The sequence below is a fragment of the Zootoca vivipara genome, chromosome 13 (genome assembly GCF_965207765.1).
Source record: "Zootoca vivipara chromosome 13, rZooViv2.hap1.1, whole genome shotgun sequence".
NCBI classification, from domain to species: Eukaryota; Metazoa; Chordata; class Lepidosauria; order Squamata; family Lacertidae; genus Zootoca; species Zootoca vivipara.
The window spans coordinates 39546173-39572861 of record NC_142596.1 but is presented as its reverse complement, the minus strand read 5'-3'; the positions used below and the strand labels follow the sequence as shown (position 1 = coordinate 39572861).

The 26689-nt window shown below is 47.0% G+C and overlaps 1 protein-coding gene across 1 annotated transcript in view; it reads right to left on the bottom strand.

The window, feature by feature from the left end:
- Positions 1-25763, bottom strand: part of XYLT1 (xylosyltransferase 1) — a 188971-nt gene extending 163208 nt beyond the window's left edge. The window contains exon 1 of the mRNA XM_035130694.3: positions 25342-25763. Coding sequence (XP_034986585.3) covers positions 25342-25659 — 318 coding nt within the window. The 5' untranslated portion in view covers positions 25660-25763. The remainder of the gene's footprint in view (positions 1-25341) is intronic.
- Between the last annotated feature and the right edge of the window lie 926 nt (positions 25764-26689).

The following is a 26689-nucleotide window of genomic DNA, read 5'->3' as shown; positions in this document are numbered from 1 at the left end:
CTGTTTGTGAAATCTAGAGGACACAGCCCACTGCCCGAAAGCAAAATTTACTTTTGCTGCTCTACCCACCAGTGGCATGCAGTCCTCAGAAGGGGGACCCCAAGGAAATGTGGCCCTTGGTCAAAAAATGTTTCCCCGCCCCTCTCCTAATTTGCCATCAATCCTAACTGCTTTTTGTTGCCTGGACGGATTTGTTTTAATCAATAAAAGACTTGCTGCGTGAGCCTTTTCAGCTTCCTCAGTTTCTGGGGGGGGGGGGGGGAATGGAGTCATAAATATCTCAAAACTGCCCAAAGGTTAAGGAGTGGTAATAATCCGGCTTTGGCATCTGCCCATAAAGGAGATATTTAAGACAATGATTAAATGTTGGGCAATCCAAAATTCCAGGACGACCTCTTTGGCACCCGGACGGCAAGGCATTTAGAGAGAAGAGGCGGCTATCTAAATCTTCCAGTTTTACCCCAAAGGCTGCTCAGCTTGTCATGTGAGATTCCTTTTACTTTATCTCCATTCTTCCTTTCACGGGGCTACTTTGAGCCAACAGGATTGCCAATATTTGCTTAAGTTATCCAAAAATACTTTTAAGAAAAGCTTTTGAGGGCACCACTGATTAACCTACCGTAAGAAGGGTTGAAAACCCACTTTTGGTGGTGGTTGGGGGGTGGAGGAGTCAACAGCGGTCAGGAAGCTATATTCCAATGTCTCAGAGGAATCTGGCTGGAGAGAGGAGGCTGGAGCAAATTGTCCCCCTTGCCCTAATCTAGCGGGGCTGCTCCCGCATCGAGTGTTAGATTTTGTGGTTTGTTCAATTCCATTTTTGCATTATGCTGGTTGTGACTAGGGGGAAGAGTGCATGCTTTGCGTAGTGTTGTAGGTAATAGAATCATAGAATTGGAAGGGACCATGAGGATCATCTAGTCCAGTCCTGGAGAGATGTTACCCAGAGAGCCAGTGTGGTGTTATGGTTATTTTGCCCCTTCGCTATACCCACCCCCTGACCTAACTCTGAACTTTCAAAAGCTGCGTGGCACATAGACGTTCAGCAACATCAAACCACAGTTTTGAATTCTGGTTTGCCAGCTGACTGCAAATTGTGATTTGCCAATTTGGACACCAGACCCAACCGCAGTGAAGTTTCCCTTAGCAAAGGTTCGGATCAGACGTCTGAGCTGAGATAGAGCATAGCAAACAGCAAAATGGTTGACTCAATGCTGTGAAGAAAAGCAGGCACCACTTTTTCCTTTTCTTAAGGTAATAGAAGAACAGCAGTTTGGGCCACAATTTAAAGCAGCACCAGAGAATCTGCAACAGACGGACAAAGATGATAAAAGCTGTTAAAAAAAACGTGCAGTAAAAGAAAGGATAAAAGAACAGAGTTTTTATGGTTGTATTTTGCTTTTTGTGTTTTTTTCTTTATGTATTTTTGTGTGTATCCTTTTTTTCTTTCTTCTTGTTTCTGTATTTTAAATTATTAAAACAATAAAGATTTTATATATTTTTTAAAAAGAACAGAGTTTGCTCAACCTTTAATACTGAGGAGTTTTGGTGGACCTTCCATCTTTTAAAAAAACAGCCTCAAACAAGGAGAAGGACACCTGTAATCTCAACAGCAGAGGTCATCTAACACCACAAAGGATGACAAAGGGGGATAAGTTCAAATTGCAACCTCTGATTAGCAGAGCAGTTGCAGAATGGAAAAAAATTGCTTGTAGAATCAGCTTGGGGAAATTCTAAAGGAAAGGTTGGATATGGGCACACCTTCCATTAAAAATAATGGAAGGTATGGGAAATTAGTAAGTTCTGACCTGGTTCTGCGTAATGGCTGCAAGGAAGAAGAAGAAGATAAAAATAACTCAAAAGTAGTGAAATAGCATTGGCACTGTTTAGATGTCATGCCACTCAAAAACCATTCATCTTGACTATGGTTGGTATGATTCATCTTAACTATGGTTTGTTTGGGGGGAAAGGCAACTTCAGACCATGGGTCAAGAAGCTGCCTGGTTTCAACAAGCCACAGTGAAGGTAGGCAAGCATGGCCTGCAATCCAACATTTCGAGGGCTGAAGGTTCCCCACCCCTTGCCAGAAGCAGTGACCCTGTGTTATATTGCACAATGTTGTTTTCACTTTTAAAAAATGACAGCAGCAACGCACACTCTTATGGAATGGCCAAGCAGTGAGTTGCTATCAAAATAGAAACTCAGCTGCTTGTAGCAATTCCAAAAGAAAAGAAAAAAACCATACAGCTAAGCATAAATATATGTATAGAGAGCTCAACGCACCTACAAGCCGCAATTAAGCTTCACCACAATCCATCACACTGCAAAATTCAATGCTAATTACCTTCTGCATGAGCATCTTTAGCAAGGCAATGTGTTGAGCCTCATAAAAACAATGTAATTTAGAAGGAGCTTAACGAAGTCAGCGGGGGGGGGGGGGAGATACATAAAGGATGCTCAGGTGCATACAGATAAATAGAACAGTCCATCTTACAAAGTAAGCAATTTTCAGGAAAAAACAGCAATATCCGTTTTAGAAAGGCACCGCGCTCCAGAAATCCCACCACCCGCTAGTTATATAAGTGGACTTAAAGGGGAGACTAAATATTAACATGGAAAAGGCATTAGGGTTATCCAACATGTAGAGGGCACACTGCACGAACTCACTTGTCCGGCTCTTAAAGTCTGTGCATTCAGAAGAATGTTTGAGGGTGGGAGTCTTGTTGTTATTGGCAACAAGTGGGAGGGGGCTTGTTTACATGCATATAATTGGTCAGAGAGCAAGGTCATAGGGCTTCTATTACACCCTCCATGTGTTGGATGCGTATGAACTCCTATCCGAAACACGATAGCTCTCAATACCAAGCCAGGGTTTGTTTCGCTACAATGTGGTTTGTTCAGACACCAGCCCCGGCCCAGCAGACTAACCATGGTTTGATTTCTGGCAGCAAACCACAATGGCCTCATTCACACATATCACTGAGTCAAACCATGGTTTAGCAGCATTGTACAAACACAATGGCTCCCAAGGAAGAGACTGCAACCACTTTGCTCCACTCCAACCAAGGTTCGGGCTTAGCACAATGATCTTCAGCTGGTGGTTTGGAAACCATTACTGCGTCATGGCTGGATCCAAGGTGGGTTGCAACCTACCATACAAATATATGGTAAAATATCAAGAAATTGGTCTCCAAATGCATGTTTGGGTAAGGTGTGAAAAAGATGAACACTACTGGTTTAAGCACATTGTCCAAACCCTGGATCATGATGTCTCCTCTTCCTGAACCATGCTCTGTAACAAAAGTTTTTTCCTAAATAATCCAGGAACAAAACGTTCCTGCATTCTTGGGATCCAGCATGTTCACACTAAGTCATGGCCAGAGTGAAGCCACATTAGTTGGCAGCTTACAAACATGGCTCATTTTTGACCACTTGTGGGTTTAAGATATAAAATTTGGAACCAGTTTCAGTTTTAGCTTTGACTGGACTTTACAAAGCAGCCACACCAGACTCTACGAAGTGAACATGACTTCGTATAGGATTGCAGCCTAAACGTGACCCACCAATATGGAAGTAGATCCCACTGAACTCAATGAGCTTCAATTCCAAGCAGACGCGTCTACGATCACCCTATTCACTGGGAGAGAAAGACTCAGCTGCGTGTTGGAAATGGAATACACAGGAACATTTCGAGGTCTGAATGAAACGAATTGTTTCCTTTTTCAGAGAGGGCAGCCCACAGAATAAAGCTTGTGTGATATCAGCGGGAGAAGCGGGGAAAATGCATCCCTTGAGCTGGGAGCGGTCTCCATAACAATTTGATGGAGTCTTTGCTTTTGCCACAAAATTATTAACCGTCTCCCTCATTCTCCCCCCCCCCCCCAATTCTGCACACTCCAGAAATAGATCAAACAGAACATATCTATGGGATGTTATCTGGCTGATGATGCTCATTATGGAATTGTACTGACACTTCAAAAGCAGCCATGGCATTCCATCAGTGGTGAACCTCACGGCTCCTCTTTGCTTGTGGGTGTGCATATGGGACAATAGGCTTTGCCTTTCAATAGGCGTTTTTTGCTGTTAAGATTCCTGACCTCCTCTCACCAGAGCACATCCTTGGCAGTCTTCAGCCCAGAGGTGAGGACCCTGTTGGGCCTCCTGGCGCTGCTGGGCTCCCAACTTCCTCAGCCTTAACCAACATGGCCAATGGTCAGTGATGGTCTTCTGCAATATACCCAGCCCCAAAGCCAGCAGAATAACACTGCGGATTAGATGGTGGACATTCCTGTATCTGACCAAGCAGTGGAGATCTCTGGCCTATTGCTGGACTTTATCAGTCACAGCCAACAGGGCTATCGTTCAGATAGGATGGGGCTTGTTGCCCTGACTAGGCTAGATAATTATGGTTCACATGTTCTCAGCGTTAGAAACTCAGATATGTAAGTTAATTGCCAAATGGCGCCTTAAATCTACGTTACAGTCAGCACAATGGAATGTCTAGGCACTTTTTATTTTGCAATGAGCCTTATTTTTTAAAATTTCATTTCTATATCCCTTTAGACCAGGCATAGGCAAACTCGGCCCGCCAGATGTTTTGAGACTACAATTCCCATCATCCCTGACCACTGGTCCTGTTAGCTAGGGATGATGGGAGTTGTAGTCCCAAAACATCCGGAGGGCCGAGTTTGCCTATGCCTGCTTCAGACTTTAAAGGGGGGGGGGAATCTCAAAGCTGTTGACAATACATTAAAACTGCAAATAAAACAAGCCTGAATAAAACAAATGCAAGCTTCAAGGAAAATATCGCAGATCCTTCTCTAAGCGACATTTTGGTTTTCCCTTATTTATTTACCTGCTTACCATAATTTATATAGCTGCCCTAATTAACCAAACATACTGTACCTAATACAGTGGTACCTTGGTTTATGAACACAATTGGTTCCGGAAGTCTGTTCATAAACTGAATCATTCATAAACTGAAGCGAACTTTCCCATTGAAAGTAATGGAAAGTGGATTAATCCGTTCCAGATGGGTCTGCAGAGTACTCAACCTGAAGCGTACTTAACCCAAAGCATGGGTGTAATTGGTTCCGGAAGTCTGTTCATAAACTGAAGCAAACTTTCCCATTGAAAGTAATGGAAAGTGGATTAATCCGTTCCAGATGGGTCCGCGGCGTTCGTAAACCGAAGATTCGTGAACCGAGGTGTTCATAAACCGAGGTTCCACTGTAGAATAATGATGGCAAATCTCGTCTAGTTTAAATTTTTAGAATATATTTTAAACTGTATTCTTGATTGATTTTATGTTTTTAATATGCTGTGCTGGTCATTGACCGTAATAAATTAAATAATAATATAGCTTCCCCGTAGCAAAAGTGCTCTAGGAAGCTAAGGTGGTGTCATGGTAAGAGTGTTGGACCAGGACCTGGGAGATCAGGGTTCAAATCCCTACCCATTAAGCTCACTGGGTGACCTTGGGCCAGTTGCAGTCTCTTAATTTACCTAACATGGTCATTGTAAGCGTTATCTGTGAAGGGGAGGGTGAACTATGCACTCCTTGGAGGAAAAGGTGGAATACACATGCAATACGCAAGCTCTTCTGCTTACTTGCTTAAGAAAGCTGGAGGGGCCAGCCAGGTGGAGATGTCAGTCATCAACCTGGCACCCAGAGATCTCCCATGGTCTCAACTGGACCTGTGCCAGTCACAAAATGCGCAGGGCGCCTGGCTAATTTTGAACACTGCATGTTCTGAATTATTTTTTCACAGATATGTGTGTATGTATTTACTCTTTTAATCAAAAATGTTAAAAGTGGCTGGCTGACTCTTGCTCTTCAATAAATAAGAGTACAGCAGGCTTGTGGCCAACACCAGACTTCTCAAAGGGGGCAGTCCCACAGCTGAAGCCTTTGCCCCCTTTTCCTAAAACCATCTCTTAAGGTGTGGGCAGGCTGGGGCCACCATGCTGGATTCCAGCTTAGGCTGACCAGACCAAAGCAGAACTATACATGTGTCTGGACTAGGACATGCTATTGTGATTAGAAGCTCATTTTATCCATTTCAATGAGTGCTGAATGGGATGAACCACTCTTTTAAACAAGATGCATATTTCTGGTTAACCACAGGCTCGCACCTTTCTCTTGCCACTTCGCAGGACTAGTTTTCATTTAGTAGTAACCCTGCAGTAACACACTGCCTATTGTCTGCCCTTTCAGGATCAAATAACAGGTATTTTTAACCCTGTTAAGCAGAATTCAAATGCAAAAACGTGAAAGTGGGTCCCATGATGTCACAGCTTGGGAGTCAGAGGTGAGTCTTGGATCTGGCCCAGTTGAAAGTCACTGCCTCACTGAAACCTGTGGTGCTTACTCCCAAGAAAAGAAGTTGTTAACACAGCTCCCTCCCCCCCCCCCCCCGGCCAAAAACTAACAAAAACAAAAGTGCTTTTGAGTCTTCCTGGTTGAGGCAAAGAGGATTCCCCCCCCTACCACATCCGTAGAATTATTATTATTATTATTATTCTGGTCACAGAAAAGAGAAGTAGAATCAGCCTTGCTTCTTGCCTGACAATAACAGATTGCATCAGAAACCACATCCACCAACACTTATGTGATCACTTGCACCATACTGGTGGGGATGGTTCAGACTGGCATTTCAACTTTTGTTTCAACAGAAACATGTCAGCTGGGTTAAGAGGATCTATTCTATAGCATTCCTCTGTAGCACAGGAATGGGGAAGCTGTTATCTTCCAGATGATGATGATGATATTCAAAGGAAGTAATAGTACCACTGTATTCTGCTCTGGTCAGGCCTCACCTGGAGTACTGTGTCCAGTTCTGGGCACCACAGTTCAAGAAGGATACTGACAAGCTGGAACGTGTCCAGAAGAAGGCAACCAAAATGGCCAAAGGCCTGGAAACGATGCCTTATGAGGAACGGCTTAGGGAGCTGGGTATGTTTAGCCTGGAGAAGAGAAGGTTAAGGGGTGATATGTTAGCCATGTTCAAATATATAAAAGGATGTCATATAGAGGAGGGTGAAATGTTGTTTTCTGCTGCTCCAGAGAAGCGGACACGGAGCAATGGATTCAAACTACAAGAAAGAAGATTCCACCTGAACATTAGGAAGAACTTCCTGATAGTAAGAGCTGTTCGGCAGTGGAATTTGCCACCAAGGAGTGTGGTGGAGTCTCCTTCTTTAAAGGTCTTTAAGCAGAGGCTTGACAGGCATATGTCAAGAATGCTTTGATGGTGTTTCCTGCTTGGCAGGGGGTTGGAATGAATGGCCCTTGTGGTCTCTTCCAACTCTATGATTCTATGATTCTACCCCACCCATCCAACTGGGTTGCCCCAGCCACTCTGGGTGGCTCCAGATGTTGGTGGAACTTCCCAACTCCTATCAGGCTCGGGCAACGTGGCTCATGGGATGATGGGAGATGCCGTCCAGCAGTACCTAGACGACCACGTCCTTCCCCCCCACCCCTCATGCTAGCAGTTGCCAGAATCTGTGACTTACTAGCAGTACAAGGGGAAAGGATCTAAGGGCTTAGTGGGCCACAAGCTTCACATGAGTCAACAGAGTGATGCAGCAGCAGCAAAAAGAAAGTGAATGCTCTTCTAGGCTGCATCAACAGAAGTATAGGCTGGGAGAAGGCACTATCGCTCCCTGGCCCTCAAACTGAGGAAGGAAGGAGATGCAAGGCGCCAGAGCCAATGAAGCTTGCTTCTCCTTCAGGGCGCTGGGCCCTGGCGGTGGCCTGACCCCGTGAGGTGTCAGGGTGAAACCTCCCTCACTACCTCATGTCCTCGGAGACAGCTGAGTGGAGAAGCTCAGAGGCCTCGTGGGTGCCAGGGGAAGGCCTCAAGAGTACCATTGTGCTCATGGCCGCCACTTTGCCTTGATGGATAGGCCTTCGCACCAGAGTTACAGATAGTTTGTGCTCACTCTTGAAGGTTCTACTTGAGCTGTGACCATCTCTGCCTGCCCAATCCGTTTGCTAAGCTGATCCCACACCCCAGAAATAATGGAGTCTCAGCTTTTGGCTTGGTTGCTCCAATGTCAAAGTCGAGCTGTGGGAGAGGCCGATTGGTGGAGTATGTGCTGTGCACGCCAAAGGTCCCATCAAGTGAGGAGAATAACATCTGCAAGACACCGGCTGGAGACCACCGGTTAGCTACTGCCAGTCAGAGTAGCGAGTCTGGACGGCCAATAAAGCTCCTATGACCTGGGCAACCCTCAACCATGCAGCCACATGCTAAAGGGAGCCTGAGGAGATCTGAGAACCAGGATACCAAACATCTGTTAAAAATCACACTTTAGCTGAAGAACTGACTGGCTTCTTTGATCCTTCATACAAACAGCTTGGGGTCAAGCGGCTCCAGACAGAAATATTCCGGTATGATACAACAGAGCCTTGTCAGCTCCTTGAAGACTTAGCAGATCTATTGTGGCTGTGTTCAGCTAACAAAGGTTGGAGTGGTTTTCATTCAGCACAATACGCAGCAGTATAGTTTGATTTTGGACTATTGTTCTAGAATAGCTTCAACACCTCAAAGGCCACACCCACATGGCACAACAGGCCATAAACCACAGCATATCGCGCATGAGCTCATTGCCCCTGCTTCCCTCAACCCTGCTAGCCTGGGGAGGAAACAAACCACCGTCCCTGAACTCAAACAAACCATGGTTGACGAGCCAAGGACAAGCCCTAGCTTATCACCATGGTTTGTTCCATTACAAAAACCAGATTCCTTGTTCAGCCACAATGCTAAGGTGGGGGTGGTAGTTTGTTTCTTCCCAGCACTACCAGGAATGAGTGAAGTGAAAGCAATTAAGAAGAACTCAGCAAAACTCTGTTGGATCAAGCCCAAAGGCCCATCAAGTCCAGCACAGTACATTTCCCAGAATTCCCGAGAGGCAGAATGGGCTTTACATCAATTCCCAACACCCTATAGCTCCTGGGATTCCTTGAGAGGGAAACCTTGGGCCAGACACACAAAGAGTCAACCTAACCTACCTCTACTGAGTTGCTGAGCAGTTAAAGAGGGTGAATGGAGAACCAGGCGCTAAGCTCAATTGAGGCGCTAAGCTAAAACCTCTGTTTTGAACTATTCCAAGGAAAGGCAGTGTATAAAGTAAAATTAATTTTACAAATTGAGCACTGGAATTATATTTAGTTATAAAAAATATTGCAAAAATGTATCAAAGTTGTTTATAACAGTAAAAATAAGATAAACCACACAATAGGAACATAAAAAATTAAAAACAACACAGTTCTTAGAAGTGGAGTACAGGCTGATAACATCATTGTTGGTTGCGTAGTAAAGAACAGCTTCAGAACGTTGTGGTTTTTTGGGGTGTGTATGTGATGGCATCGTCTGCCATTCTTACCCTGGCAAGCAAAGGTGATGAGACTTTCTGGTTTTACTATTGTTTGTGGCAGACTACCACAGAGGAAGTCAGAGAATGGGGGCAGGGAATCAAAACAGAGGCTGGGTACTTCTTTCTTTTCCTTCAATGGTGTTCCTACACTTCCCTGCATGGATGCTTGCACCTTTTATTAAATACTAAAAGTTGCGTTTCAGCTGGCTGAATATCTCAGCCAGAGATATTGTAAACCTCAGTGTTACAAGCTGAACCTATACAAGCTGAGATATTGTATCAGCCAGAGATATTGTAAACCTCAGTGTTACAAGCTGAACCTATGAACTGTAGTCAGAATTAAGCACCACTGAGTTCAAGGGAGTTTAGTCCTGGGCAACTTTGCATAGGGCTGAAGTCATAGCATTGGAGTAAACTATGCATAGGGTTTGGGTATTGCGCTACGCACTGCTGCTGCTACATACCGTGTTTCTCCAAAAATAAGACACCGTCTTATATTTATTTTTCCTCAAAAAAACACGGTGGCTTATTTTCAGGGGATGTCTTATTTTTTAAAAAAATTAAGTATGGTACAGTTTAACCTATGAGGTTAAACTGCCTATCACTATGGCTTATTTTTGGGGTATGGCTTATTTTTGGGGTATGGCTTATTTTGGGGGTATGGCTTATTTTTGGAGAAACACGGCACTGCTTTGTGTGTCATGTGTGGGATACATACTGTATATGTGAATGAGTTCAGGAAAACTGCCTGCATTTTTGGACTCTCTTTGGAAGCATGGCTCTAAGGGCTGTCACAATGAGCTCCTGCACTCAACATTGACCACCACACGCCTGGAGAACCTTGTTGATCCTCTCAAAATTTACAACCTGCCTTCCCTTTTTTCTATTGCTCCTTCCAAGTTGTTGGTTGCCAACGGTCTGGACATGGTACACCCCTTGCTAATGGGACTCTCGTGCTGAAGTGGGTCTCAGCTACTGTTGTAATAACAGACCCTCAACCATGTTGCTTTTCTGCTTCAAGGAGCTGCCTCCTGATAGCAGCTGGATGCTTGTTCGGGAAGTGCTTGTGTAAATGAAGCCAGCAAAGCTGTTGGTGTGGGCACCAGGAGAATAATACCTTGCAGCCATGCAGTACTTCAGATTGCAAACATCTTGGCATTTTGCCTCAATTGAGCTTAGCGCCAGGGCTGCAGGACATGGAAGTTTTGTGATGTGCCAATGTGCGGACAGCAAAAGCTATTGTACAGCGGTGAGCAGCCAAGGGCCCCGGAGACTGAATGTGGCCCCTCTATGTCTCTCTGAATGACTCTAGGAACTCTCCCCAGGCCACACCCCTCACTGGCCCACCTTCGAACTCTGTGTTTGCCTGGTTGGAATGTGCCCCTGAATTCTGATGGAGGACACAAGTGGGTTTAAGCATGTAGAAACTGTGCACAGATAAGAATGTGCATCCTCTGTTCCACCCACTTTTTCATCTGGCCCCACCCACCACTGCCATGCGACCCCTGAAGGAAAAGTAGCCCTGGGGCTGTAAAGCTTTCCCATCTTTGCTGTGGTACCTTTATGCCAAAGGTAGCCAACGAAAAGCCCTCTGTATGTCGTTGAACTGCAATTCCCATCAGCCTCAGACAGCACAACCATGGTAAGGGATTATGGGAACTGTAGTCTTGCAATATCTGGAAGGCAACATGTTGGCTGCCTCTGCCTTACACTGAAGTATCTCTTGCTGCTCCTCCTAGCAGTCTTGGCAAGGTGGAAATTCTAGTGTGGGTTTGTTTTTTTAAGGCTCGTTAAGATTGAAAAATATAGTGACTAAACTGTAATGGCATTCTTGAGATTATACTAAGCGCCTGGAGCATAGGTGAGATATCCTTCTGTGTGTTTGCTGAAAGAATTTATAGTGTCATAGAATTGTTGGAAGGGATCCCAAGAGTCATCTAGTCCAGCTACAATTCCCAGCACCCTTAAACTACAGTCCCCATGATTCTTGGGGGAGGGGAGGCATGCTTCAAAGGTGTGCTGTGTATGCAGCCTAAATGGGGGATATGAACCCATGTTTTCCCAGTCTAACCACCACGCCGCAATGGCTCTTACTATGCCATTGAGGTCCATGACATTCTTGTATTAGAGTGGCTTGAAAGTCAGCTTCGAATACCACAAAAGAAAAAGAAAAAGAGCCGTGGAAATCCAAGTGGTCGAGGATATTTTAAATGAACGTTAGCGAGAAACCGCTTGACGGTAAAGAACAATTCAACAACGGAGTCAATTACCTACAGAAGTGGTTGGGCTCGCCCTTGCCAGGGGATGAACATGAGAAGAGCCTTTCTTAATCAGAGCAAATACCTTATCCAGACCAGCACCCTGTTCTCTGCAGTGGCCAGTCAGATGTCTCTGGGAAGCACTCACGCCCTGCTCATGTGGTGCTTAGGGAGTCAGACCAGGACCTGGAGAGCCAGGGTTCCAATCCTCACTTGACCGCAAAGCTCCACTGGTTGGGCTTTGGGCCAGTCGCAGTCTCTCAGCCTAACCAACCTCACAGGGATAAAATGAAAGGGAGAGAACTGTGTATGCCACCTTGAGCTCCTTGGAAAAAAGGTGGGATATAAATGGAAGAATGAATAAACGAATGAAGAGTCCTCTCCCATTATCTTCCCCCATGACAAGTATTCAGAGGTAAGGATGGAGGAGAAATTATCTATTCCTATGGTAGCTGAACCTACCTAGTGCAAGCTGAAATGCAAGCACCCTCTTAAATTCAGCTGAATTTTGCAGTTCAGTTCCCCAGCCAGGTAAAGGGCACGCTAAGTGCATATATTAGGGTAAAGTGTGCATTAAAACACACACATCAGTATAAAAACTTATTACAAAGAAACCCACATACATCAGTGAAAATGACACCCCAACATGTGTTCTATTGCGGGAAATCCCTTTGCAAAAATGTGTATACTAGGAGAAAACCACAGTAAAATGCAGGTGAATTTTCATTTTTAAAAAAATATGCACAAATTGATGCAGAAATGAACTGAAGAATTTAAATTAAAGAGTGGGGAAATGAGAATGAGAAACTGAAATTGGCAGATTTCACTCACTGAGAGGCAGGAGGGACCCAGATCCTGGAAGCAGCATGCTATGGGGATCATGACCCACAACTACTCTGCCTTCAGAACAGAGGCTTGCTGGAGATCTTCTAACCCTGGATTTCCTGCACTGATCAGCGGATTGGATTATACCAAGGATAGGGCACCTTTGGCCCTCCAGATTTTACTGAACTACCCCAGCCATTGGCCATGCTTGCTGGGGCTGATGGGAGTTGCCCTCCCAACCATGGCAGACAACAGCCTCCTCTTTGATGAGTGTGGTAGGGGAAATGTTGGGAGATGCTTGGACTTGGTGTCTGGTTCCCAAAGATAAAAGGCAGCCCACTCCTCCAGAAATCGGGAGTAGCTAAACCTTTGCCTCTGCTCCAAGCTAGATTTTTGAGAACCCATTCTGCATGAAAAATGGCAGTACAGTAGTCCCTTGGTGGGCACTTCTTAGCTCAGTCAGAGGGCATCTGCTTTGCATGCAGAAGGTCCCAGGTTCAATCCCCAGGATGTCCAGGTAGGACTGGGAGAGACAACCTGTCTGAAACCCTAGAGAACCAGTGCCCATCAGTTAGTGAGCTAGATAAACCAATAGCCTGATCCTTGGTATAAGGCAGTTTCCTCTACCAAGGATGATCTCAAAATGCTCTGGAGACCTCAACTCTTTGGGACAAGGTCAAGGATGCTCACTGATCCCTACCCAAAATTAAACTCTGGCATGGGGGGGTAATGTCCACCCTTCCACATACAGAAACACTTAAATGATTCTTCTGAAGATCAGATTATTTATACCAAGTGTATAATTAGCCTTTATCAAAAGAATAATAGTACAGTGGAACCTCGGTTTATGAACACCTCGGTTTATGAATTTTCGGTTTATGAACACCGCGGACCCATCTGGAATGGATTAATTCACTTTCCATTACTTTTAATGGGAAAGTTCGCTTCAGTTTATGAATGCTTCAGTTTATGAACAGACTTCCGGAACCAATTACACCCATGATTCAGTTTATGAACGCTTCAGTTTAAGTACTTCGCGGACCCTTCTGGAACGGATTAATCCACTTTCCATTACTTTCAATGGAAAAGTTCGCTTCAGTTTATGAACGGTTACTCCGCGGACCGTCTGGAACGGATTAATCCACCTTCCATTACTTTCAATGGGAAAGTTCGCTTCAGTTTATGAACGCTTCAGTTTATGAACAGACTTCCGGAACCAATTGTGTTCATAAACCGAGGTACCACTGTAGTAGGAAGACGCAGCTGAAATGAACTGTATCTTATGAGAAAAGAGTAGATGCAATTTGACATTTAACAACTATTCACAACCCAGGGATCACAGGACTCTGCAGTGTCATCCCTCCACTCCTTTCAGCCAACTTATTTAATAAAGGCCCCATTCACCAGAACACAACCCTAACATAATAGACCACAGATACAGCAATAATGTGAAAACAGCTAAACCTGCCCCACCCCAAAACCTGAAGGAGAAAACCTCGGCCAGGCTGTTGTAAGGCTTCTGCTCTTTGCCAAGTCATTTAATTAAAGTCTCCCCAAATAACTGACTATAGCATTTCAACCCATTATTACTCCCACCAAAAAAAAAAAAGGGAAAGAAAGAAAAAGATGTCAATTGTATGTATGGTATAATCAGTTCAGACCTCTGAAGAATTCCCAAATCACCTCTCAAAATAAGAGGGCAGATGGTAACTGTCCCACAGTAACCTTCCGTTTTTGCTCAGCACGAGAAACAACAGCTATGAGGTGCAGAAATCGGGAACACGACTACTCGAGCCTCACCATTTATGGTGGTAAGTGAAGAGAGTACTCTCCTAGTTATGGACTGAATATAAACATGCTTGTAGCACTCATGAGTTATGACTACAGTCTGTGAGGAAACTGAGCTGAATCTCTCTTCGGCAAACAGTCCATGACCAGAAAGGGACCCCTGACTGTTAGGTCCAGTCGTAGATGACTCTGGGGTTGCGGAGCTCATCTCGCTTTACTGGCCGAGGGAGCCGGTGTTTGTCCGCTGTTTTCTGGGTCATGTGGCCAGCATGACTAAGCCGCTTCTGGCGAAACCAAAGCAGTGCATGGAAACACTGTTTACCTTCCCGCTGGAGTGGTACCTATTTTACTACTTGCACTTTTTGGGGTGCTTTCGAACTGCTAGGTTGGCAGGAGCTGGGACCGAGCACCTGGAGCTCACCCCGTCGTGGGGATTCGAACCGCCAACCTCCTGATCAGCAAGCCCAAGAGGCTCAGTCGTTTAGACCACAGCGCCACCCGTGTCCCAGGGGAAAGACTAGACCATGTGAAAAATGAACATAATATTTTAGCTACATTCATTCATTTTCAGCTTTGAATTCTTGTTATAAGAAAAGCATGCCTACACATTCCATTGTTGTGCCCATAACCTAGGTTTAAAGTGGCATTTAGCTCCTAGCTTTCATATCTCAGTTTCTAACCCTACTCATGACAGTCTGAGCCAGCCAGCCCCAGTTTCCTCCCCATCCTTCATGCTGGGGAAAAGGGGAAATCCTTCCATTCCTATGTGCAGGTCTTTCGAGTATCATTGACACTGGATAGGCTTTTCCTAATTCGGAGTGGCAACTCCTTGGCAGTAGCAACCCGTTATTCTAACACCAAGAAATGGCACGGCCATATGACAATTGTGAATAAATTTTCTGTGTTGTTATTGGCCTATTGTGGAGCACAACGTATAAAAATGTTTGCACTGATCCAAGGAGGAAATTGTGCTCTGCAATGCAAAATTTAAAACACACAGACAAAAATAATTGCTTGTTTGATGCCATTATTACAGCAACAGTAATTATGCTTTTTAAAGCCAGAATCCTCAGCTGGTGTTAGCAACAACAACAACCCACCAAATAAAACAGCCCCACAGTCTATAACAGAGACACACACACACTTACAGCCACTAAAAGATCTGGTTTACAGTTTTTGACATCATCATGGGACCCAGGTGGCGCTGTGGGTTAAACCACTGAGCCTAGGGCTTGCTGATCAGAAGGTCAGCGGTTCGAATCCCTGTGATGGGGTGAGCTCCCGTTGCTCGGTCCCAGCTCCTGCCAACCTAGCAGTTCGAAAGCACGTCAAAATGCAAGTAGATAAATAGGAACTGCTACAGCGGGAAGGTAAACGGCGTTTCCATGTGCTGCTCTGGTTTGCCAGAAGCGGCTTTGTCATGCTGGCCACATGACCTGGAAGCTACACGCCGGCTCCCTCGGCCAATAATGCGAGATGAGTGCGCAACCCCAGAGTCGGTCATGACTGGACCTAATGGTCAGGGGTCCCTTTACCTTTACCTTTAAGTCATCATGGGCAGTCTTCCTCAAACCTGGTGGCCCCCAGGTGGTCTGGACTACAATTCCCATCATCCCTGACCATTGTCTATGGGGAATGGTACTCCAAAACATCTGGATTGTACCAGGTTGTTTTTTTGGGGGGGGGGCAGAGAGCTACTTTTCTGTCTCTGCCTTCTGCCCTGTCTCAATGGACACCAGGCGTTACTGTGTTTCATGCAAGCAGCATCAATCGTTTTGGGAGGGGAGTTAATTACTGGGATTGCAACAAGCCTGGAGGAGGAGCTTCGCCGATGCTTTCCTTCCTTGCTACAGTCCAGCGGAAAGTCCCTCTTCAGAAGATTTTTATTTGCTTCGGGGGGAATCCCCTGTAAGTACCAACAGGGGATTTCTCCCTGATGCCAATGGAAGCATCAGAAAAGCACCAAAAGGGGAAAGGGATAAGTTCCTCCTCCCTGTCTGCAGCGATTCTAATAATTGTCACCCGCCACATACATAGTTGGTGCTACTTGCGTTTTTTGTTTGCTTGCTTTTTTAAAGTTAAATGAGAAGGTGCAGTTAATGTCACCTCAAGCCTGGCTGCAAGCTAACAAAACATTGGACCATTGAATTAAAGAGCAGAAGGTAAACCCCAAGGAAAATCTTAGCTGTGCAGTAGTAGCTAGGTAAAAAGTGGGAGGCCTGTAGCTCAGTGGTAGGGCATCTGCTTTGCATGCAGCAGGTCCAGGTTCAACCCCCACCATCTCCAGGTACTGCCAGAAATGTCCCTGGTGAAGACAAGATGGAGCTAGATGGACCACTGGTTTGACTCAGTCCAAGGCTATGTTCTGGATGGCAACAGGCCTTACTGATTCTGGCAGGAGCAATTTCTGCAGCTTTGCAGAGAAGAATCAGGAGGAATTGCAAGTCGCACGCTCTGAACAACATTTGCAAAAATTATATCCCAGCTCATGCTCCTCTCCCCTCAAGTCATCCAGCATCAACATGAGGTTTTGGGAATATCTACAGTACGGAACGTTGCATTTTCAGAACACACACAGAACGAAGGACGAGAAAAGTATTTTCAGGAAAAGATACAAACCTGGTAACCGTATGGGTTATTTCATACTGTTAATTTCAGCACCAGGCATAGATTTCTTGTGTACAACAGCTGGTCCTCTATTGTTACAGCAGAAAAATGAATAGGCTTTAATTTCAAATAAGAACAACTGGAGAGTGATATGGGAATTTTGGGGGGGATGGGTGGGAAAAATCAGTGGACCAATGAAACCTTAATATTAAAGGGGGGGGGAGGAGAACAAGGCACCTATCGTGATCCAAAGCCTCTGGTTGTTCCATAGTGCTTCAGGGTGCTGAGTGAACCAGTGTGGTGTGTAGTGGTTAGTGTGTTGGACTAGCACTTGAGAGACTAGGGTTCAAATCCCCACTTGGCCATTGCCTCTCAGCCTATCCTACCTCACATGGTTGTTGTGGGGATTAAACAAGGAGGAGAAGTATGTGTATCATCTTGAGCGCCTTGGATAAAATAAATAGAAAAGTCCTGGGTTCAATCCCCATCATCTCCCGGTAGGGCTGGGAATGTTCCCTGCCAGAAACCCCCCAAGAGCTGCTGCCAGTCAGTGTAGACAATATTGAGCTAGATGGACCAATGGTTTGACTCAGGACCAGGCAGTTTCCTATGTTCCTTTGCATTCCGTTAACTTGCCAAAGCTCGGAGCAGAGTGCTTCTGAAAGAACCGGCATTCGGGAATAGCGCACGACTTGCCCACCAATCAGAGATGCTGTGAATATGAACCAAGTGGTTTATAATCTGTCTCAAATCTTAGGTGGGCCGTAAAAAGCCAAATTAAAAAAGAGAAAGCCTAAGAGAGAAGAGACTTAATGAGACAACTGACACAGTAGCCCATCCATTTAGGCTGCTGCCTTTTAACAGTGTTCTTAAATAATGCATACATTAGCTCAAAGGCTGAAGAGATTTGTTTGTTTTATTAAGCAGAGCCTGGTTAATGGAAAGCTTTGTAATAAGATTTCTCTCAGTGCTGGGGGGGGGGAAGAGGCAGGGAGAACAGTTTCCTTTTCTTTCGACCCCCCAGGTCCAAATTATCCCATCGTCATATGATTTTGTTGCCTCTACTGCCTTTCGCCATTCTTATTACAACCACTTGTGTTGTGCCAGTGCTAACAAACCTTGACGTCATGAATGGCAAAGTACAGTTTCCTGTTTCGTGACAGTCCTTCAGTCTCAAAAAGCCAAGAGGGTGCAATAGCAAAGTCACATCAGGCCAGAAGACCTGGCTTCAAATTACTTCTCAGCCATAAATAGCTCACTGGGTTTTCAAGGGTCAGTGTCTCTCTCTGCCTCTGCCTCTGTTTCTCTCTGTGACAGTCTACCTCAGGCATCCCCAAACTGCAGCCCTCCAGATGTTTTGGCCTACAACTCCCATGATCCATAGCTAAGAGGACCAGTGGTCAGGGATGATGGGGACTGTAGTCCAAAACATCTGGAGGGCTGAAGTTTGGGGGTGCCTGGTCTACCTCATAGGGCTGAAAGTGAGGGGGAAATGGGAAAGGGGAAGATCAACATGTGGTGTCTTGAACAGGGTTTGCCAGTTTGGCACCCTCCATATGCTGCTAGACTACAACTCCAGTCAATCCTAGCCACTGGTCGTGCCAGTTGAGGCTGATGGGAGCTGCATCTGGAGGGCACCCTGTTGCCTACCCTTGCCTTGGAGGGAAACAGCCAAACATAAAGCAGCAGGTCTAATTCAGCCTGCCAGGGTTCCCCATTTGGCCTGCAAGGTCGCTGTGGCCAAGCCATACCAGCCAGGCCTACGCCTGTTGCCATAGGGCATTAGGTGTAGGGAAAGAAGTGGCCGGGCCAATGGGACTTTACAGGCACCCAACGACCAGCTGGTTGGCCGCCCTATGCCCATCACTTCGCAAGTCCTGGCAATCAGCTGATCATAGCAGAAGGCCCAGTGATCAGCTGACTGTGCCTTCCATTTACAGCACTATGCAGAAAATGGGTTGATGACATCACAGTGGCATCAGGTGACTGACAGGGCTGCGGCCCCAACCAGCTGTCAAACCTGGCCTATGAGGGGTGGGGGAAGGTAAGAACCTGGGCTCACAGTTAGGGTTGCCAGACTCAATAGAGGACAGGACTTCTGTGCCTTTAATTGCCCTGCTCTCTTTTGAGTCTGGAAACCTTAAAAGAGAAACCAGCAGGCCCTTTGTTTAATTTCCAAGCAAAGGGTGACCGGTGGTTTCTCTGTAAGGTTTCCAGACTCAAAAGAGAGCAGGGCAATTAAAGGCACAGAAGTCCTGTCCTCTATTGAGTCTGGCAACCCTACTCGCAACCCCCAAAATAAAGAATCCCCTGTGTGTGGCACCACGGCCTCCTCTGACCCACCTGGCACCAACCAGGAGTAGGGTGTTTCTCTGTAGGGGTGCCTGTTTTGTGGAACAGTCTTCACTGGTGGTTTCTTTGTTGGCAACTGGACTGCAAACGCTTGAGTGAATTAAAGACCATTGATCACCAGCTCACTCCTTCGTGCCTACTGTATGAGGACTGTGTGCTTATTTTTGTTTTTATTTATTTATTTTATGAATCACTTCCCATAAAAGCATCTCAGAGCAATTAAGGATAAAAAACCATCAACAATAAAAGCAATTTCAAATCCGATACAAGAGACTGACAAGGATAAAAACCTCCGCTTAAAAAGGCTTCCTGAAAAAGGAATGTCGCCAAGAGACATGCCCCTTGTTTGATATATCGTTTGATGTAGTTTTAATTATATTTCATTGTTTAAATTATGCTGTACACAACTTTGACACCCTGAATGAAAAGTGGCATATGAATCCTTTTAATAGACAAGTAATATCAACCCAGGGGTGTATGGGGGCGTTACAGGAGGGGGAGGTACTGCTGGTGAGGGGACACATCGTGCTCCTTTTGGGGTAGTTTGCCCACCTTTGGTCCCCACCCTGCACTCAGCTCTCAGCTGTGGCTCCTAGAAGCTGTGAGCATAAGACAGCAGCCACATGCCAGGAAATGGCTTCAATTGGCCGGCTAAACCAGGTGAGGGGAGCTGATGGGTCTCAAACCCTTGGTGAGTTAGGGACTCTCCCTGCATGTGAAGACAAGCTATGGCAGATGACCCCTAGTAGGCCCAATGGTCAAGAAGGTGTTTTCTGCATGTGGTGTAGAGGGACGTGAAGGGCAGGTGGGGCATGTCAACACCTGGGAAGGTAGCCCACTTAGAGCAGTGTTTCCCAACCTTGTGCCTCCAGATGTTTTGGGACTACAACTCCCATCATCCCTAGCTAGCAAGACCAGTGGTCAGGAATGATGGGAATTGTAGTCCGAAAACATCTGGAGGCACAAGGTTGGGAAACACTGACTTAGAAGAAGGAAAACTCTGATCTACTCCTTGGCTGCCTTGCAGGATATCTTCAGGAGCAGATAAAGCTAAGGTTTACCTACCTTAAGAGGTAAGTAAAGCAAACATCTCCCGGCCTGTTCTAGCAGGCAAGATATAAAGTTGTTTTCCATGCTAGTCCTACTCAGAGTACACCCACTGGAATTAATGGGCATCCATTCATTACAGTGGGTGTGCTCTGGAAAGAACTTGCCTGAAATCAACCCGTAATGTTCATTTAAAAAAAATATGTGTGAGGGGGCAATATTTTCAACACCACGTGCATTCCTTGCAACATTGCTGCCCATTTCACCAGCATCGCAAGTCCTTCCTGATCTACCTGCTCAGGGACCGCTCAGCACCACGGTTTGCTTTGCATGCAATATTATATCCCCAATATTAAATCCCCAATGCAAATATCCCAGCAGCGAAGGAAAATGCCCCTCGACTTTGGGGGGAGATTTGGATGACTCAGCAAGTGATGCATTCCAAAATAATTGAGTCCCCTAAGAGGGCTTCTAATAATAGAGGACCCAGTTAAAGCACTTTCCCCTCTGCTGTTTCATAACTAGGTCCCCTGCGGATAGTTTGGTTGCTTCAGGGAATGGAATTCCTCAGGTGGGTATAGCACAGCAATCCCTCCAAAAGGAAAACAAAGGTCACTTGGGGCTTCTGTTCTCTTCTTTCCCCTGGGCTCAAAAGAGTGGGAAAAAGTTGAGCTCCAAAGCTAAAGGGCTCCAGTGAGAAGAGGCAGGGCGGGGGTCACAAATGCAAGAAGGGAGATGGAAGAGAAAGTAATGCAGTGGAGATCCGGGAGGCGCCTGTGCCTTTAAGGTAGTTGGGGAAACAGCTGATATGCCAAAGGCCTCTGGGACATTTCTCCCCTTGCTCCCCTTCCCCTTATCAGTTGATAGCCAAAGGGAAGAATTGCGGGTGATAGCCTGGGGCTCCCACACTGGAAACAGCTGAGCCAACCGCCAAAGGCCACAAGGAAAAGTGTGTGTTTTTAAAAGCGAGTTTAATGCTCAGTAGGGAAGTTAACTCTCGCTGGTGTGACACAGCTCACAGAAGCTTTGAAAATTAAAAAACGACCTTCTGAGAGATCCAGAACTAGGATGCTTTTGCTACAGCTCAGCTGTGAAACCCCAAAGCCAGGATTCTAGTTACAGGTAGGTAGCCGTGTTGTTCTGACGTAGTCAAAACAAAATATATTAAAAAAAATCCTCCTAGTAGCACCTTAGAGACCAACTAAGTTTGTCATTGGTATGAGCTTTCATGTGCTGAAGAAGTGTGCATGCACACGAAAGCTCATACCAATGACAAACTTAGTTGGTCTCTAAAGAGCTACTGGAAGGAATTTTTTTTTATTTTGTTCCCAAAGCCAGGAGAGAGGGCAACTTCAAATGATTTAAGACAGCTGCCCTTAAAATAAAAGATGCACAGAAATTTTTATCCGGATACAAAAATATTTGCGTTCCAAAATATGGCTGTTCTGTCCTTCCTTGGGGAACAATTGGGGTAATTTTAGGGAGAGGAGCAATGGGCTGTTGTTGATCTAAACCAGGCATGCCAGGCAGAGTTATTTCATTGGATCTACAGGATTTCCTCCAGGGAAATAGTGTGATCCCAAGACACAGTGGGGGATTTTTAATGGGGTGTTTTTGGGGTGCTGTAGGTCTTTCTGGATCTCTTCAACAACATCCCTTGGAACACATGAAAAAAGATGCCTCTGAAAATGTGCTGAATGCTTTTCTTAACCCAATGAACACCTCAGCACTGCCCCCCTCCAAGAAAAGGTTGACTTGGAGGGAGTTTCCCCAGTTAGACAATCGAAACAGACTGAGCTAGAATTAAGGGGGTGGGTTGCTTAGAATTTAAATCATAAAAGTGTCATGACAGTGAGGCAGATGGGATCTTCTAGAAGCTAGAATGAGAAGGGTCTTTAGTGGTCGCCTCCTAGCTCAACTCACTGACTAAACGCAGGATGAACCTGTAGCATCTTCATGAGGCAGACACACAGCCTCTGCCAACAAAGGAGTTATGCTGGCTACCTTTCTTGAATATGAAGGCAGACACTTTTAAAAATTACAGCTGCGTTAAGCGTTGGTGGAGGAGGTTCAAACCTCAGGACTGAGGAGTTCTTTACAAAGCAGCGCTGTGGAAACGTTGACTCGGGTAGGCTTGTTGAAAGCAAGGCCTGCCTGCCGAAGGAAAATGCTGCTGGAGTGCTGGGTCCCTTTCAAGAGGGGCAAAGACCAAGCCTCCGGTTTTGAAAGAGTCTGTCTCAGTTTTTAATGGTTTGCTCGACAAGCTCTTGCCCTAGCTGCACAAGAAGTGGCAGTATTACTCGCGGAGGTAAGACAATGGCACTCACTCAGCACAGGGTCAGAGGCATCCAATTTAGGATTGCAGAACCTCAAAGGGAGGTTCTGGACCCAATCCTTGGCTCAACACTTCCGAGACTGAAAATCCAGACAGCGCATATTTAAAACATATGGGGAACTGAACAATGCCATTGATTAAAAGGCTGCTTGCACTTGCCACCCAAGGCCTGGGGTGTTGAATAAAATATTGGGGAAGGAGCCAGGTAAGCCTCGCCCCACATAATCATATGACATCGCACACGTACACCATTTGAATGGCAATGCCCTTCAACTTTGGGGAGGGGGGGTTTCCAGGACATCAAATATTTTAGGGGGAGGCAAAGGGACCTTGGCCTCTAGGAGTTGACTCCTACGCCAGGAATGGTGAGCCTGGGGCAAGGCACATAGCAATGGCAAGAGCGCTCAAAGAGGAGTCATGCCCATCAAACATTGTTGCATATCACACATGCCCAGAGCTACCTCCTTAGGTCAGCCCTCCCTGCTCATCAAATGATTGATCCGATGTCTGGGATGGCAGGTAGTGATGCATATCTGGACTCTGCAGATAGGTTTAAATCTCTCCACCGACCCCAGTACTGAGCCTGGCTTTTGTCTTTTTGCCAACTCTGCCAAAATCAGTGGGGTCCCAGAAAAGTTTGCTCTATGGCCAGGGTGAGCCACCCCGGCTCGAGAAAATCCTTTACGCTGCCACAGGGTGTAGGAGTACATGCACCACACCAGCACATCGCAAGCTGGAAGAGACTTCCAAATTGTGTGCTTGGAGTCCTTTCTTCTTTTTCTTCCCTTTAGCATCCAGATCCAACTTTCAGAAACTCCTCTGTGTCTAGAAGAAAACCCTGGCTACCTGCCCCTGGCTAAGGACTGGAAAGCAATTCAATTCAGTTCACACTCAAAGGAGAACTTACTGATCCTTCACTTTTTGAAACAATAAGCAAAACCAAGACACTGTCGCCCTTCCAAATTTGCACTTCTCTGAATTTGGCAGTGCAGCTCTCCAGCCAACCTATATGTACAAAGATCCATATACTAGTCTGCATATAAACACACATAGCAGGTGAAAGTAACATAAAGGAATGCATCATAATTAGGGGGAACTGCTTTGCAAAAATGTATATATTTGGTAAAATTGCATACAACCATGTATATATTGGAGAAATTCGAACTAAAATGCTGATAAACTCTATCACAAGTTGTGGGAATGTGGAGAATCAAGCTTAAGACAGGGAAAAATGATAAACTGAAATTGACTGGTTCACGCTTCCTCACCTATGATGCAGATTTAAAATCACGATACACTCAAGTTAATAAAAGAGACACATATTTCTACAGGTCCTCGGGGCACTTTTCCTAAACCCGAATGACATGGTTCTCATAAATAGACCCTTTCAGCCCATATTTAATCCAGAGTTACAATTTCAACAGAAAATCCAGAAATTTTTATTTAAAAAACCCCCCAGAAACAGCGAATCTGGATATAATAGGGGGGGTGATGATATGTGATGGCATTTTGATGAGAACAACATAATCCTGTGGATGCTGTGGCACACCTGCATGTGTGAGCTGCACCAAATGCAGAACAAGCTGGCATGTGGAAGCCTCCTGGGTTGCCATGCACCCCTTCCCTGATGCCTCAACCCTAAGACACCTCTACAACCACGGCACACAATGCGAGTAGGATGTGTGGGTCCAGAATTGGCCTTCGCAGTCACTTATGGACACATCGTTAAGACCGTGTTCATGGAAAGCAGTCTTACTCGGCAAAGACGAAGAAGAAGACACTGTGAGACAACCCGCTCCATCTAAGAACTGTAGAGTGCAAAGAGGACTCCCAGGACTTCTCCTGACTATTCTTTGAGCAAGACACCAAACATCATGATTGAGAATGGAAAGGGGGAAAATACCACACATACCTTGTCATGAATCATCTTACTGCTTTTTCTCTGTACTGGCCACCTTAAAGTCTTTTTATTTTTTAAGGACTCCTTCTCCCCTCACCACCAGTACCCCATCCTTCTTCCACCTAAAGGTAAACCCCAAAAGGCGCTGGAGCTCTCAGTATGACAGTCCCAAATCTTTAGAGGGTTTCCTCCCAAGTCCTACCAAGCGCATAGAGGCATGATCCTCCAGCAAGCCCTGCCTTGGTGGAAATCCCTACTTACTCTTGAGCAAGCCCATATATTGCATGGTGCGGCTCTGCCCTCAGCGGGACTCACTTAGGAGCCAAAACGCATTAGATCAGGCTTGGGCTGTAAGTCGCGCTTGCTTGTTTGTTTTTAAAAGTCCACTCTGAAAAATTCCCAAGGAGCCCAATTCAACAACACTGTTTTCCCCCCGAGGGACATCCATCATAGAAACCCAACACAGTCCGATAGACGAGATTGCCACGCGGGGAGTACGAGAGAGGAGTCGAGGAGGGAGAGAGAAGCGAAGAGAAGGAAAGACGCAGCTGCCAGGCGGGAAGGGGTTAACCCACCACCCCGCGCCCCCTAACCCCGCAATAAGTCCCTTCGAAGCGGAGGCTGCCTTCCCAAGAAGCGCGCCGCCAGACGGGTAAGACGCGCGCCAACGGTGTCTTGGGCGCAAAGGCGGCCACGGCGTCTTCTCCAGGGCCACCGGCGGCGCCCTCCAGGGCTTGCCCTTCAGAGCATCTTTGGAGGGAAGGGAGGTGGGGGAAGCCGCTGCGTTTCCTAGTCTCACTCCCCCCCCTCACCTCCTCTCCCGCGAGCTGAGGGAAGGCGCCCCTTACCATCGCCGCCTTGGCGCGGAAGGCGCCGGGTCCCTTGCGGTGCTGGTGCGCGCGGTGCCCGTCGTGGCCAGGGTTGCTGCTCTCCAGGTCGCGCTTCTCTCGGCGGCGGCTGGCGCTGCGGCTGCTGCTGCCCTGCGGCGGGCGCTGCTGCTCCTCCTCGCCGGAGTCCAGACTGCTGAAATTCCACACGACCAGCGTCTGCACGAGCAGCACCGTGAGCGCCAAGACGAGCGCCGAGCGCGAGCGGCGGGCCAGGCGGCGGGCGCACGAAGCGGCCGCGGACGACGACTGCAAAGGCGACGCGGCCACCACCACCATCTTCGCGGCGGAGGCAGCGGCGGCTGCTGCTGCTGCTGCTGCTGCTCCGGCTTGCTGCTGCTGCTGCTCGCTGAGCCACTCAGAAGCGCCGCATCCGCCGCCGCCGCCTGGAGTTTTTCAGACGGACGAGACGTCAGCAGGAGGAGGAGGTGGAGGAGGAGGCGGCGGCCGAGGAGGCGGAGAGCAGGCAGGCGAGAGGAGCCGAGGAGGCCCGGCCCTCCGGCAGCCAGGCAGGCAGGCGAAGCAGCCCCGCGCTCGCTCGCTCCCTCCAGACGAGCCGAGGGGAGGAGAGGGGCTTGGCCGGCGAGGGGCGTGCGCGCAAAGGAGACGGTGGGGAGGAGCCGGCGGCGGCGCAGCCGAGCGAACGAGCGGCGCCTTGTTTCAGGAGGAGGAGGAGACGAAGCCGGTCTGGGGGCTTTGGACAGGCTGCGCCTTGGCACGGCTCGCAACCGAGAGGGGCGCCCGGCTTAGCTGCCGTGCGCCCGCGTCCCCGGCCACCCCCTTCCAGCTGCGCCTTTAAGCGCGGCTCGATCCGCGGCTCTTATAGCAGGTGCGATTCCCGGTTGGGGAGCCTCTGGGCCGAGCGAGAGCTGCTTCGCGTGCCGAGCTATTGCAAGGAGAGCACGCCGCGCTCTTAAAGGCACGCGAGTCGGCGTGTGAAAGGGGGAGTGCGCCCGCGCGTTGTTCTGGCCTCGTAGCATTTGCTGCGTGTACAGACATCGCTCAGCCCAAGCGCATCCCCGCCCTCCCACGGAACCCCGGGGGTTGCAGTTCGTACAGGGTGCTGGGAATTGTTGCTCTATGGCGGGGAAACTACAGTTCCCAGGATTTTTTGCAGTTATGTATGGATGGTGTGTGTACGCAGCGACAGTTTGGAGGAACACTGCGCCTAAGTTTGCGGGCTTCAGCGGGTCTATAAGGCTGCGTTCCTATGCATGCACCTGCTGGCGAGTAAGTTCTGCTGAAAACAAGTCGATTGCATTTAAGCGGAGCTTTGGGGAAAAAAATCTCTTTTGATAAGGATGTTGCA